Source organism: Manihot esculenta, chromosome 5 (assembly GCF_001659605.2).
Source record: "Manihot esculenta cultivar AM560-2 chromosome 5, M.esculenta_v8, whole genome shotgun sequence".
NCBI lineage: Eukaryota > Viridiplantae > Streptophyta > Magnoliopsida > Malpighiales > Euphorbiaceae > Manihot > Manihot esculenta.
The window spans coordinates 21,521,820-21,537,291 of record NC_035165.2 but is presented as its reverse complement, the minus strand read 5'-3'; the positions used below and the strand labels follow the sequence as shown (position 1 = coordinate 21,537,291).

The following is a 15,472-nucleotide window of genomic DNA, read 5'->3' as shown; positions in this document are numbered from 1 at the left end:
ACCTAATTCTGTTAAATTAAAATTTTAAATTTTTTGAATTATTTATATGTATATATAAACTGAAACAGAGAGAAACTTCAATACATTCTTTTTATTTATAGAGCATTGTCCTTTTCATAGTCAAGTAGGAAAACATTAAGGCTTAAATTGTGCTGGCAAGGAAGAGCAAGCACGAATTAAGTAACTGACTTGTTTATCATATATGAAGGATAAAACTACGTTGGTTATCCTATTTGTTGTTACGACCACAACCCTGGATAGTCATCTTTCCGGATGTCATATGATAAAATTCTGCATAAATGATTCCTTGTTGGTCTTCAAGATTCAGGGACAATTTAATTCTAAGAGATGAGAAGTGGCTTTTTCTGTAGAATCATCCTTTGAATGTTTTCCTCAAGGCCAGCTCTTGTTTTTTTGTAGACTTTTCATTGCTGCGCCATGTCCTTAAAGGATATTAGGAAGCATCACCTGACCAGAAAAGAGAAGAACAACACTTGAAAGTCCTTTTGTCTGGTTACATTTCGGGAACAAAGAAATTGGGAAGCTGCTATTCCTCTATATCTTTAGTTGTTTTCTGCATGTTATTAAGTTGAAGATGCCTTAGGCTCATTGCAGATCCCACATGCTTATGGGGCTTTTTTTTTTTTTTTTTAAACTCATTCAAATAGTCTATATATAAAATAAAACCTTTTATCGTTGAGAAAAATAAAATAGGTTCATTTTCTTTCATATAATAAAAGACAAAAAGAAAGAAAAAAGGACAAAATGAATCGGACATTAATGCAAAAGGGAATGAAATATTAACAGATACAACATCTAGTAGAGAAAAGATTTCGCAGTTTAAGAGGGAGAAGCGAAGAAGAGAGGCTTTATTGAGCGAAAATCCGGGAAACTTAGCGGTAAAAGCCAACGTGGCATGCAACTGGAGAGCGCATGAGCGTTGAAAAACTGAGTGTGAAACATTAAATGGCAGCTGAGACCAGTTGGGTTATTGAGTGTCTAAGTCTCCCTTCATTATTGCTATTTTGTTTTAGCATTTATATTATACCAACTTCTCCTCCACCTCTCTCTTTTTCTCATTCTCACCCACCCTCTGTCCCTCTCAGCAATTTTCACTCACAAAGGACAAAAAGCCAAAGGGATTAGAATATCCTTTACTCTCTAATCATCTTCATTTTCTGCATTTCACGATGCTACTTTCCTCGCTTTCTTGCTCAATCTCTTGATTTTTTGTTTTTCATTTTTCTATCGCTGATTCCCACAGAGGCGAAAGCTTTCTGTAGCCATGGGGAACAGTTTTATTTGTATGAGTAAAAAGGATGCCAAAGATAATCATGGATCGAGAAGCAAGAGATTGGGTAGGTCCCAGAGAAAATTGTTGGCAGAGGAAGAGTTCCTCCACAGGCAAGCTCTCTCTATGGCACTTCATCAGCACCAATTATCTCAGAGATTTGATGGATCCATGTCCAGGAGGATTGGCTCCACCAGCTCTCGAAGACGAAATCTCTCTGATCCTTTCTCTAATGGAAAACAGGTCGTTCCTCGCTCTTGATTGAGACACCTTTCACTTTATACATTATTTTCTTTTTCATTTTGCCCCCTTTTTAGTGTAAAAAGAGGAGTTTCCTTCATGATTGGATCTGTGACTGAGAGTAAATAAAAGAAAATTTTAGAAAAAGAACTCTCTAATGATGCTTACAAGCAAATTCTAATTACTGATTAGTGCTCAAGTCTCAGCGATACTGAATATAAAAGAAAATAAAGCATTCCTCTTCCCATTCTTCCCCCTTTTTTTAATATAATACTACAGAAAGTTATGATTATATAAATAAATGCCAAAAAGCCTTCACAAGTGCGTCTGGAAAAGTAATTCTCCATGCGTTTTAAGGATGAACCAGTATTTTCTCTTTTTAGATGTTGTTGGTGTTTCGTTATTGGGATACATAAGACGTTTCCAAATAACTGCATCCCATTGACCCCTCCCCCCAAACCCATTTTAAATGTTAATTGATGGAGTCAATCACGTTTATGTTTTTTAATTTTGTTGTAAATATATTTCAGGTGCCAGATTTTCTGGAAAATATCAAGCTAAAAAAGTTCATTCTGATACATGGAGAAGGGTTTGGAGCTTGGTGTTGGTATAAAACAATTTCCCTGTTGGAAGAAGCTGGATTGCTTCCCACTGCCATAGATCTTGTAGGATCTGGCATTAATCTGACAGATACAAACAGCGTCACAACATTGGCAGACTACTCAAAACCTTTGCTAGATTATTTGGAAAACGTTCCTGAGGATGAAAAGGTTGGGAGTTGTAATTGTATCACTGTCAATTAATCACCGAGTTTTCTGCAACTGTATGTCTGCAAACTTTATTGATCCATTGTTCTTGTGCAGGTTATTTTGGTTGGTCATAGCACTGGAGGTGCTTGTGTCTCTTATGCACTGGAGCATTTTCCGCATAAGGTCTCAAAAGCTATTTTCATCTGTGCTACAATGGTGTCTGATGGTCAGAGGCCTTTTGATGTGTTTGCTGAAGAGGTATATTATCATTGCTTACTTGCTCAGTTCACATAGAATATACTATCTGGTAATTAAACTTGTGAGATACAGTGTTTTATATCGTCTGAATTTTGTCAATTACTTTGCAAATACTTTGATAAATTTATATCCAGTTTCTAAAATGTATGTGTAGTTGAACCTTTTCTTTGAGAATGCATGAAAATAAATAATGCAGTTTTATGCTTTTAAATTGAAAATCCTGAAATCATAGGTGTTGCCTTATATCATCAAATGAATCTTCCTAAACCCTTTTTTTGGCTGAAAAAGGAGGTCTTAAATTTGTTTGTCAAGTAAAATGACGTTCTTATGTGCCAGTTATGTTTTGTAATGCACCTAAAACAGCCAATTTGAATATTCATGCACAAAGGGGTTATAATGCACTACTTAATTTCTTTTTAGCCATTATTGTTGTTTGCTCAATGTTCTAGGAAAGTAGCTGCTTAGCCTGCAGCTTGGAGGCACTTGCTGAAGTCATTTCCTTAAAGGAATCTGCTTTAAATAATTGTCCTTGGAGAATTATGTTTTAGTTTTTTCTTTTCCTTTTTCAATATGTGACTCCTCTCCTAAACATGTCTCAAGTATTCTTAGGCATTATGAACAGAAACCATATATGATGATAGGCTACTTAGCTGCTTCCATCACCTTCCTACTTTATCTGCTCTATATCAAAATCCATCTCAAATAGCCACCTTCCTATCAGATTTCTAAAAAAACTTCAGAATTCCACACTAATTACTAGCTGGAATTGTACATATTGTTGCTATGGAATAAAATGAACAGTAGAATAGCTATTCCATTTCCATGGGCTATGGCTTGGCTATTTCAATTTTCAATTATGTATACAACTTTTACTCCACTAATCTATAGAATAGCTATTCTATTGCTATGGAGTATTTTTTTTTCCACATTTAAAATTTGAACTGAAGTCAAAATTGTGGAATGAATAAACTATGGAAAAGATATTCCGCATAAGAAACCTCAAAGTTCTATTGAACATGGAACCCCGTTTTTTCTTTTACATGAAACAAAGTTAATAGGAAGTGCATTACATCATCTATGGCTTTATTTTTTATTATTGAAGTCTTCTAGCTGATGTGATTCTATTAAACAGTTTTTGTTGCTTACATATCTCTAAGTTGAATATCCTCACTGGAGGTGCTTGCAGCTTGGATCTGCTGAACGTTTCATGCAACAATCAGAGTTTTTGATATATGGGAATGGTAAAGACAACCCTCCGACAGGATTTATGTTTGAGAAACAGCAGCTGAAAGGTTTATATTTCAATCAATCACCAACAAAGGTATATTATGCTCAAGCTGATGACAGTATCCAGACTATTGGTTTCTTTAATTCTTTTCCTTTCAAAACATATGCAGGCCCTCCTTTATCCATAAATGCATTGTCTTGAAAGAATTTAATATAAAATATGCATTGTCTTGAAGGAATTTAACATAAAATATGTTTGAACTTTTATTATGCCTCACTTTTATGTCTTACTGCAATTATGTAAACTATTTGGCTTTGTCCTTAACCTATAGGGTTAAAGGGAGAGACATGGATTGGGGAATATGCATATGCAAATGCTTTCTCTTCTAGTAATTTTGCTGAACTGCTAGTCAAAAACTGAAGGATAAAGGGAATTGTTAACCATTTTAATGATGATTAGTTTGTCCATTTAATTTGCTTGGTTAATCCTACGTCCTCCACTTTGTCCATGAACTTCCAACTAAATATCTTGTTATGCTCAAATTCAGGGTAAAACTTTTTTTATCTGAAATAAAAAAAAGAATATCATACATACATATATACTTTGGGTTTTGTCCATTGAGGACTAAATTCTCAAGTCTAAGAAGCTTTACAGTAGGATTCTGAAGTCAGAATTTGGCATTCTAATCTGCCCTCATTTTACATTTTACTAGTATTGCTAGTAAATTCAAACCAGAATTTTGGTATTCCACAGGATGTTGCGCTGGCCATGGTTTGTATGAGACCTATCCCATTGGGTCCTATAATGGAAAAGCTGTCATTGTCCTCTGAGAAATATGGAAATAGTAGGCGATTCTTCATTCAGACATTGGATGATCATGCACTTTCACCGGATGTCCAAGAAAAGCTAGTGAGGGAAAATCCACCAGAAGGAGTCTTCAAGATTAAAGGAAGTGATCACTGTCCGTTCTTTTCAAAACCGCAATCCCTCCACAAAATATTGCTGGAAATTGCTCAGATTCCATAAAGAGTATTAATCGGAAACTAAGAACAAGTTTCTACAAGTCTTTTATTGGTCAAAATATACTTAGTTTACAATATGATAAGCCATAATTAATTGTTGAAGAATGGATTAATTATTCTGTTGATATTATTTCTTCTTACAGATTGCCGGGTATAGAATGGAAATGTATGGACTTGTCCTCTGATTGTATATTAGTGATTAAAAAAAGGGTTACCACATGCTAATTTGTAGATGATTGACTCACGTGCAATCTACATGATAATAAGTCTCTGCAGCTTATTATCGTTGCAGAATGCTTGTTGCACACCTGCTGCTACTAGCGAGCCCCATTAGAAGTTTATTTCCTTCTTTTTTAAAGGACTCTTCATAGGTGTTACGATTTATGATTTCCAGGGAGACAGTTAGGGGGCAAAACAGCAGTTCAAAAATAAAATAAAAATTTTATTACGTACCACAAGCCCGCAACATGGTTTGAACTTGTTCCTCAAGGGGAAGTGACGGCAACTGTGAGGGAACGAGAGCAAAGGGAATAAGATTATTTTGGGCTTCATTAGCATATTTCTGATAGCTTTTAACCAAAAAAAAAACATATTTTTGATAGCGTGACTTTCATTTTCATGGATTCAAAATCTAAAGTTAAAATTTTTGATATCTTCCTTTCCTGTCATGTTTGGAATGAAAAAGAATTAAGGAGGCAAGAGAAATGAACAGAAAAATAATAAATATAAATCACTTTATCTCCAAAATAAATGTTAAATTAAATAAAATTATATTTGTCTGTAATTATTTATTTATTTTAATTGTAAATAAAAGTACTTCTAAAAAAAATACTTTCCTCTATTTTTTTTATCTTCTCTCATCATAGTTAGGCTTCCGTCATCCAAATCACTTATCAAAATTGAATCACTTACTAAAACTTATTATGCAAGTGTATTTATTAACACACAATTCAGATTATACTCAAGTAAGTTGAATAAATCAAAATTCAAACTCAATAAAGAAAGATTTTGCTTCTATGAATAGATAATTGAAAAATGAACTTATTTATATTCATGACTTAATCAGTATAGTGTCAAAAAAAAATTAAATAATCAATTGACAATAGAAAAAAAAATTTATATGTAGAATTTTATATGAAAGTAATACGCAGCTAAAAAAAAATTATCGCTTTTATTTTTTCTCCTTGATTTTCTCCTTTTATTTTATTTTTTGTCCTCGATTTCTTCAATTGACAATAAAAAAGAAAAAATCTATATGTAGGATTTTATATGAAAGTAATACGCAGCTAAAAAAAAATTATTGCTTTTATTTTTTCTCCTCGATTTTCTCCTTTTATTTTATTTTCTGTCCTCGATTTCCTCCTTTTATTTTATTTTGTGACTAATTAAAGACTTAAAGTCTAAGTTTCCTAAAGATAGTGTAGGTTTGGATTTGGAATTCAAGTAATATTCTTTAAAAAACAGTGAGTTGACCTGCGCTTGAATGTGGGCATCTAAGCTCGGGACTTTAACCGTATAAAATCTAGACGGTCAATGTGGATGTCAGTAGGGCCATGGAAAATTTAAACCGTTCGCATTTGCTTTGGCTGAAGAAATGACTGCAGTGGATTTAATCCCGGGTTCACTTCTAGCCTCTGGGCCACTGAAGCGATGAAATACAGCCCGTTAGAAATTTCCTGGTTCTAGGTCGGTCGGTGTTCTAGTTCAACTCAACTTCTTTTATCCTCAGCTCAGCGTTGTTTAATCTAGTCTCTCTCCGGCTCTCACAAGTCACGGATTCACCTCATCCTCTCAATTCCCAAGTAAGAATATGGTTGCTGTTGCTGATCACTTTAATTGTAAAACTATTCCTTTATATTCTTTTCTTCTTTTTTGGTGAAGTGATCTTCTTTTCTTCTTGTAACTGGATAAGGTAGGAAAATACCAAGCGACATGGACTTTTGAATCGCTTAATAGATTTAGAATTAGGTTTTTCTTTTTGTTTATGTGAAATCATATTCGGTTTGAGAGCGTGTAATTCGAAAATTAGTATGTGCTTTTGAAATTTAGTCTTGATCATGTTATGAATACTCAGGGGTGTTGTACTTACATGGATCATCTACTTGTTGATCGTACTGTATGAAGTTCCTTGACCAAAAGTCTTTAGATATGTTTCAAATAGCAGGTTAACCGACCTGGCATAATGGGTGGAAGTGTAATAGATGATGACTGGGAACTTACTTCACCATCCACTGGGGTTCGCACTATAGTCTTAGTTGGGCGTACAGGTAATGGCAAAAGTGCGACAGGCAACAGTATTCTTGGAAGGAAGGCCTTCAAATCAAGGGCTAGCTCATCTGGTGTTACCAGTACTTGTGAATTGCAGAGAACTGTGGTTGCAGATGGTCAAATTATCAACGTCATTGACACTCCTGGTATGAACAGGATGACATGGGTTTGTTTCCTTTGAGTATTTGGTCATAAAAAAGCTACTTATATCAATCCTTATTGTTTTCTGACCAAGTACAGGACTGTTTGATTTTTCTGCTGAATCTGAATTTGTTGGCAAAGAAATTGTCAAATGTATTAATATGGCCAAGGATGGGATCCATGCTGTCCTTGTAGTATTCTCAGTTAGGACCCGATTTTCACAAGAAGAAGAAGCTGCACTTCGCAGCTTACAAACTTTGTTTGGAAGCAAGATATTTGACTACATGATTGTAGTATTTACCGGAGGAGATGAACTTGAAGATAATGATGAGACCTTGGATGATTATCTAGGTCGTGAATGTCCTCAGCCTTTAAAGGTTACTTCTTACTTGCTGTACTATAATACAAATTGCTATGTGATTGAATTTGTTAGTTTTATTTTCTATTTGTTTGAGTGCATATGCTTGCCTTTTTGTTCCTTGCTAGATAGTACTATGGATTTTATCATCCTAAACATAATTTAGGAAAATAAATTTAAATGTTAAAGATGTTTCAGTGGATTTTTCATACTACAAACAATTAGGGAATTTTTTTTTTAATCTTAGTATGCCAATGTTTTCAATTTAATTTAAAATTCCAGTAATAGAATTATCTTACCAGTAACCTTTCCTAGCAGGATTTTATCTTGGCTTCAGAAAAAGTTCAATGATTTACTTTTCTTGTTTTCTATTTAATGTTTTGGATAATTATCTTATCCTGTGTTCTCTCTTTTTTTTTTCTTTTTTTTTTTTTTTTTTTTTTTTGGTTTTCCTGTGTTTTGTTTTGTTTTGTTCTCTGTGTGTGTGGGGGGGGGGGGGTGGATTTTGTGCTCTTTTACTTAAATAATCAAACTTTGATTAGTGTTATCATTATACCCCTAGCATTTCCACTCTGGATTGCACAATTTGAATGTGGACTATTAGTGATTTGGAATGTGAAAAAAATTAAAACTAGTGTTCCAAAATAGAATGAACCATAGGTAGAGACTCTAACAATCTAAATTACACATATATCAAAGAATGTTGTTATTTTTAGCAGACGTAACATGAACTGAAGATAATTAATAATTTAATACTTGTAATTTCGCGATGTTAATTGTCAAGAAAAAAGAATAATAGTATCTCAATTACTGGTATCTGTGCAGGAAATTCTCACCCTCTGCAAGAATCGACTAGTGCTTTTTGATAACAAAACTAAAGATGAATTTAAGAGAACTGAACAGGTTCAGCAGCTTCTTTCCCTTGTAAATGTGGTCTTAGTTCAAAATGGGGGCCAACCATACACAGATGAGTTATTTGCTGAATTGGTGAGTACATTTGTAATTTGTGCTAATTTTATTATGTGTAGAATAAAATTGCCAATGATGATGACTCGATTGATTTGACAGCAAGGGGCTATGAAACTCCGTGATCAACAAGAAGAGGTTGATTCTTTCATAGGTTATTCTAAACGAGAAATATTGCAGCTGAAGAAGCAGATGCATAGGTCATATGAAGAACAACTGAAACGAATAACTGAGATGGTATTCCATATTTGTGTTTGCAGATTTTCCATGTTTGCTTGTGCTTTTGATGGAAGTCTTTGTAAATCTTTACCATTCTAATATCCCAATATTTTTAGAAACTAGGCAGTAGGTAGCAAATGACATTATGTTATTGTGTAAGAAAGATAGGTTCCAGGAAAATAAAACTTATTGTGTTCTTTTGGAAACCCTTAACTGAAATGAAATGGTGATCTGATTTATTGTTGATCTACATTGTACCACTGCTATAGGTCTACTTGTGTGATATGGCCTACAGCCCAAACTTCAATTCGGAGTTTGATGCTTTGCTTGCAAATTGTATATACAGACACATGCGAACTTTAAAGTATTCCTCTGTCAACATATCTTATATCCTGATGTAGAGAGTTTGCTGCATATTTATGGTTCTATTTCGATATTTAATTTTAAATTCACTTTACACCTATTATGTCAAGCATCTTCTGTACACTTAAGCACAATAGTTTAATATTTATCCATGCATGTGTTCAACCAAGTACTGATTTATACGTATTTGCATGATATAATACAACTCAAAAAATTACTTATATATTGGCTTCCTAGGTTCAAGTTATATTTTAACTAATTTATTTGTTCATTATTTATGAAGCTCAGCAATTTGTCTTTCCTTTTAGTGCCTCAACCTTTATGCAGATGGCCTTGTCCTCTATATAGCCTGTGTTAAAAGTTTGCCGTTGGGTTATCCTGTTGAATATTGGGCTTCATGGTTAATTTCTGCACTGTATAAGTGCCTATATGGTTCAATAGGATTTGGTTTTTGCCTATTTAGCCTGTTCTCCTCATCTATTACTTAGGTGAGTTAAATCAGGAAACTAGTTCCTTCAAATTTTTGGGATAAACATTGCATAATATGTGGGACACGTTCAGCATTGTGCAGTTAAAAGTCTTACAATTGCTAATATATTGTTTAAAGGATATTATTTTGTTTTACTTTTGATATAAAAGTCATGTTACACTGTTAGTCATTTGTGTTTGTGATACCGTTATTCTGGATGTTGCGACTCCATGAACTAATAGTAATATTGTCTGTTTGCGTGCAGGTTGAGTCAAAGCTTAAGGAGACAACAATTAGGCTTGAGCAGCAGTTGGCAAAAGAGCAAGCTGCCCGACTAAAAGCAGAAGAGATTGCTCAAATGGCTCAGATGAAATCAAATGACGAAATCCGCCAGCTTAGAGAGAATTTAGAAAGAGCTCAAAAGGAGACTGAGGAACTTCGTAAGCAGGCTGGAAATCGATGCACCATCCTGTGATGCATTTTACTATGTTCTATGAGGTGAAAATATTTGAGTATTATTTCTAGCTTTATGTATTTGGTTTATCAAGTCTTTAAAGGATTATGATTTAACTTCCTGGGTAACATGTTTTAATTCCTGTAAGTAAATGTTTAACAGTGTTCGGCTTAAGATTTCAATACATGAACATGTCTTCCACTTTTTCGTCGAAGATGAATATTTCATTGCGAGAAAAGGCTCCAAAGCCCACATAAATCAATTAAAGCCATCCAAGGCTTAACCTAAACAATTACATAGAAAGTCCAAAGCTCACAGGCCCGAGGTCAAAAACCCTAAAACCTTTTTGGGAAAGAAACATCAGGCCCCACCGCCTCTAAGGAAAAGCTGAATTGCTATCACCCCTTGGGACAGCTGGGTCTTTATCGACGACAATGGTGCACGTTGAGGAGCGCCAACTAAAGACCGTTATTTTCTAGGAGAGCCTCCGGCAATCCGAACCAAAGATAGAAGCAGCAAAAAATAAGAGAATTGTGGAATTAAGGGAAGGTAACGCTAGATCAGAGCTTATAAGCGACTCTTCCCCTCAAGGACAACTGACTAGAAGTATTGAAACTGCTACACCCCTCTAAGATGTCCAGTATCGGAACCATGAAGAGACCTCTCTCCAAGTCTCCCCCCCCCACCCCCCCCCCAAAAAAAAAAAAAAAAAACTGTAGATGAAAGACATGCTGAAATGTAAAAAGACAATTCACCCATAACCCTTTCATATAGAAGCCTCTAGAGAGTATGCTTAGCAGAGTTGGAGCTCTTTTTTAAAATCCAAGACCTATAATTAAAAAAAAAAAAAATCAAAGCAAATCCACAAGAAAAGCTAAACAAGTAACCATTAAACTCTGTGGATGTATGGCCTACCTGTAGATTCCATAGAAAAATAAAATCCCAGTTGAGAGGGAATGCTGAGCTGGGAAAGAACATGCCTTTCTCTTACTCAAAATAATGCAGTCATGCAACAAAATCAAAAGGTTGAGTACTAGAAGCGTCTCACAGAGAAGGACATAAAAAGTCTCTCTCGAAAAGAATTAGAGAATGTTTTTTTTTTTTCAATAGTAATGTTTTGATTTTAGTTTCATCGTTATTGGAAATGGAATTTTAACGGCTCCAAATTCAACCACTCTCTTTATGGTGGTGGAGGGAGAAAATTCTCTCTTTCCTTCTATGATTTTTAAGTGTTAGGTCTTCTTCTACTGGTTTTTCATCTTCCTCTGCCCTTTGGGCAAGAGAAAGCCCGTTCTCTGCTTAACCCGCCACGGATTCCCTAGTGTAAGTAGATTTTGATTCTCTCTTTTTGGTTTTTTGCAGCAGAGCTTCTATGTGAGAGGGTTTTAATGGATGCCTTTTCATAATTTCTTAATGTTTTTCTTTGCTTGTTTTTGGGTTATATCTGGGCGTTTCAAGCGGATTTTCAAGAATATGTATTGCAGCGTCATCTGCAAATGTGGTGAGAAATGGGTCTTCCTGGCGATACTTATCTTCTCTTCTCTGAGTTTTCAGCCCTTTTATCAATGGTACTTCAGTTGGGACCAAATCTATTCCAACCATGTGAAGAGTTTCTTTGTTATCATTGATGTTTAAAATTTCGGGCATTTCTAATAGTCCTTCACTTTTAGATTATCGCACTCACTCTTGACTAATCCAAAGAAACATAATTAAAAACACATAACATATTTCTTTTGTTGGTGGCACTATAACATCTAATATTATAAAAGTTATTTACACGGTATGATAATCAAAATAATATTCAAAAGAATTACGGAAATACGAAGAAAAATATATTGGTTAATCTCCGCTACTTATAGTGCAATCCTGTTTAACTTTGCTAAATTTGAAAGAGAAGAAAAATATAAAAGTGAACTGCATTTTCATCACCATAAATAAATTACTAATAATGAAAGAAATTAAAAAGAACAGAATATATATATAAATTTATTTTCTTTAAATCACAATAAAAAATTATCTTAAGTATTTCTAACGGAGGATTAAATCTATTAGATTTTAAATTTTTAAATAAAATTTAAATCCGTTGGCACTCCTTTTTGGAGGCCGGATGGCTCCTACTAAGAGTCAGCAAATGAACAGGAATACAGGCGTCAGTTCTGATCTAGATTCTGACTTTGAGAGATTCGCTCATAATCTAGCACACAAAAATTTCACACCATTGATTTTTCAATCAAGCATGATGACCAATTGTGCGAATTGGAGTGGGAGCAATTCACCGCGGGTCCGTAAACTTTCCCACAGCATTCTTACGCAGCAGCAAAGCACAACGGGCCAATTGACCGCCAGTGAGCGAGAGCAATTCGTTACGGGCATTGACCGCCAGTGAGCGGGAGCAATTCGTTACGGCCCGTAGACACCTTCTGTGAGTCGCCTATTATAAATTCTTCCAATTAAAATCAATGAATAAATATATATTAAACCATACCATGCATGAAAAATTTATTTAAAAAAAATTAAAAATTCTTCTTAAACTAATAAGAATAAATAAATAGATCTTTTCACAAACTAAATACGCAAGCTATAATAAAAAAGAAAAGTTAAACCTCGTGAATTATATATATGTAAACACCAATGTTTTCCTTATGAATCCCGATCAATATGTATAGATTTTCTAATATTATTTATTAAGCATTTCCAACTAATAAAGGGATACTTCCCCTCCCTTACAAGAAAGAAATAGAAATAGATGAATAAATAGAATAAAGGCGGGCCACTGAAATATATGGATAAATGGATAATCGATCCAAGAAGAATAATAATAATAAGTGATATTACATAACAACTGCTTAAAGTGTGAGATGTCATTCTAAGATAGGATCACATGGTAAAAACCAAATACGTAGAAAAGGCAGTCCATTCCGAGAAAGAAAGATTCAGACACCATAATACCTGTACAATTACTTAGACTCACCCATCCTTAGTAAGGAGAGTCTCGATGCTAAAGTTACCATTAATAAGCACAGTCTAGAGTATCTCTATCACGCCTGTAATCACGGGATCACCAACTTGTTAGCCGACAACATCCTTTATCAAGCAACTAGCTACATCATCGCCGGATTATCGGGAAATGCATATTTACCTTCACCTTCTCACAATATAAAAAGAGAAGAATCACAGAGGTTAAGGTATGCTATTCTCAAACACTAAAAACTCTAAACAATTCCTTGCATTCTCTATACTTGTCGATACCGACTTGAGCGCTGGAGTAGCTGCCGTGGGCCCACTACCGCCTCACGTTTTCCTCTTCACAGATTGTAGCTAATCACAGCACAGCTCTGCTCCGGCCATGTCATCAATCTTACCTCTGCAACATCATTTGGTTCTGTTATCTGAAAATCCTTGGAATTCTCACTATTTTTTTGGATCACAACTGGTCTCCTGCTCTTTTCCTCATAGAAAGAAATCTCCCTTTTCTCTCTTAAGATGGCCAGTAGTTCATGAGCTGCTACTAATATTGCTACCAATGAGAGTGTCATCGTTTCCTCCTCTCCTGACAATAGAGAAAACACACCTCCAATTGTCAATAAAGCATACTTCAATAATTTAAATAACGAACAGGTACTCTAGTATGTCCAAAGGCTGTAGGCTATTCTCGGAAAGTATAAGGCTTAGGAAGAGGCATCAAACATGGCCCCTAAAGGTAGGGAGGAAGCTTCCGTAGACTCCTCAAGGGCTCGAACAGAAGCAGTTAAAATACAGCCTAAGAGAAAGACCGAATCTAAAGACGAATCAGACAAAACTCCGAAAGGCATTGATTGGAAGTTAGTGCAGGCCATGCAAAGATACCAAAAGGAACAAGAAGAAGATTTCAGTCTAGATGGTGTTTCACCTCTTTCAAAAGAGATCTTAGCAGAAACCTTTCCCACCACGTTCAAGTTACTTAGCCTGGATAAATATGACGGAACAGCAGACCCTAGAACCCACCTAACGATCTTCAGGATGATCATGCGGCTTCAGGATGTAAACGATTTTGTGTTATGTCTAGTATTTCCCTCAATACTCAGGTTTAACTCAGAAATGGTACTAACATCTAAGCCTAGGTTTAATTCAAAACTTTATGCAATTTGCTACGCTATTTAAATCCAGGTTTATTACTTGCATACCTCCTAAAAAACTCTCCTCTGATTTGCGGAAGGTTCACTAAGAGGAGGGCGAGTCTTTAAGGAGTTTTATCTCACGATTCAATGCTGAGGCTATACAGGTGGAAAAATTGAACCATGAGATAACATGTGAAGCATTGAAGAAAAGAACTCGTAACGTCAAATTTATGGACTCCTTAATAAAAAATCTAACCGCAATATATCAACAGTTAATAGACAAAACTCAGAAGTATATCAGGTTGGATGACGAAATCCAAGCATTAAAATCTTATAAGAGCGCGAGTCAAAAGCAAAGCCAAAAGTCCGAGAGACGAGAACAAGAAGGAGATCACATGAGTTAACCCATCTCTCGAAGGAGGGATGAGCAAAGTAAGTGCAAGAATTATACTTCATCGATCGACTCACAAACTCATATTTTGATGTGGATTAGAGAAAACGATAATTAAATAAGATGTGCCACCTAAACTCAACTTTGAGAAAGCAGAGAAGCGAGAGAAGACAAAGTACTATCGCTTCTACAAGGACTAAGGTCATACAATAGAAAAATGTCGGCAACTAAAGGATGAGAGAGATTGATAAGGGACGACACTCTTAAAAAATTCACAAGGAAGGAGAGGAAAGAAAGGAGACTTAAGGCCGAAGAGCCAAACCTTGAAACAACCCCCGATCGAGAACCTATAGGGGTCATACATATAATAACGGAAGGACCTAGGGATGATAAGGGAAAGTAAATAGACTGCAAATATAATTACCAGACTGGTATTTGAGTCTTGAAAGTCATTCGCCTAGAAGTTTTATAAGTTAGACAGTTTGGGGAGCCGAGTGGTCCCCACTCGATATATTTGTAACATGAGGCTAATAATAAAGTTAATGAGGTATTTTCATATGTTAAATTGTTCAGTAATAGAGAATGATGAGATTACCTTCCTGAAAAAGGAAAAAGATTAAAGAGACAATAAGAGGCCACAAGGCGATTTTTGCTAGGCCAGGTCATAAGGCAGGTTTCGCCAGACCATCTAAGCGTTGGTCCCACTAAACAAGGCCACAAGACGGTTTTTGCTAGGCTAGGTCATAAGGCAGGTTCCGCCAGACCATTTGGGTGTTGGTCCCACAGAATAAGGCTACAAAGCTATTTTCGTCAGGCCAGGTCATAAGATAGGTTCCGCCAGACCATTTGGGCATTGGTCCCACTAAACAAGGTCACAAGGCAGTTTCCGTTAGGACAGGTCATAAGGCGAGTTTTTCCAGACCATTCGAGCGTTAGTCCCACTAAATAAGACCACAAG

At 35.4% G+C, this 15,472-nt stretch overlaps 2 protein-coding genes across 4 annotated transcripts; both read left to right on the top strand.

The window, feature by feature from the left end:
* Positions 1-1,016: 1,016 nt before the first annotated feature.
* Positions 1,017-4,930, top strand: LOC110615834 (putative methylesterase 14, chloroplastic). The gene is made up of 5 exons (XM_021757989.2): positions 1,017-1,534; positions 2,062-2,301; positions 2,395-2,538; positions 3,725-3,859; positions 4,520-4,930. The coding sequence occupies exons 1-5, from the start codon at positions 1,286-1,288 to the stop codon at positions 4,790-4,792; spliced, it is 1,041 nt and encodes a 346-aa protein (XP_021613681.1). The 5' UTR covers positions 1,017-1,285; the 3' UTR covers positions 4,793-4,930.
* A 1,328-nt stretch (positions 4,931-6,258) lies between these two features.
* LOC110615763 (immune-associated nucleotide-binding protein 9) lies at positions 6,259-10,240 on the top strand. 3 transcript variants are annotated; one of them, XM_021757851.1, is made up of 6 exons: positions 6,259-6,590; positions 6,950-7,202; positions 7,297-7,574; positions 8,381-8,542; positions 8,624-8,758; positions 9,838-10,240. In XM_021757851.1, the coding sequence occupies exons 2-6, from the start codon at positions 6,971-6,973 to the stop codon at positions 10,045-10,047; spliced, it is 1,017 nt and encodes a 338-aa protein (XP_021613543.1). In that variant the 5' UTR covers positions 6,259-6,590; positions 6,950-6,970; the 3' UTR covers positions 10,048-10,240. The 3 variants fall into 3 exon arrangements, with proteins under 3 accessions (XP_021613543.1, XP_021613545.1, XP_021613544.1); XM_021757853.1 differs by having other exon boundaries at positions 6,343-6,590; positions 6,953-7,202; XM_021757852.1 differs by having other exon boundaries at positions 6,343-6,590; positions 6,935-7,202.
* The last annotated feature ends 5,232 nt before the right edge of the window (positions 10,241-15,472 follow it).

Excerpts from the sequence above, each read along its gene's own strand:
- LOC110615763 (XM_021757851.1), top strand. The coding sequence starts at position 6,971 with ATGGGTGGAAGTGTAATAGATGATGACTGGGAACTTACTTCACCATCC. Across the intron at positions 7,575-8,380 it reads AATGTCCTCAGCCTTTAAAG|GAAATTCTCACCCTCTGCAA; the intron begins GTTACTTCTTAC and ends GTATCTGTGCAG. Across the intron at positions 8,759-9,837 it reads TGAAACGAATAACTGAGATG|GTTGAGTCAAAGCTTAAGGA; the intron begins GTATTCCATATT and ends GTTTGCGTGCAG.
- LOC110615834 (XM_021757989.2), top strand. The coding sequence starts at position 1,286 with ATGGGGAACAGTTTTATTTGTATGAGTAAAAAGGATGCCAAAGATAAT. Across the intron at positions 1,535-2,061 it reads CTTTCTCTAATGGAAAACAG|GTGCCAGATTTTCTGGAAAA; the intron begins GTCGTTCCTCGC and ends AATATATTTCAG. Across the intron at positions 2,539-3,724 it reads TTGATGTGTTTGCTGAAGAG|CTTGGATCTGCTGAACGTTT; the intron begins GTATATTATCAT and ends AGGTGCTTGCAG.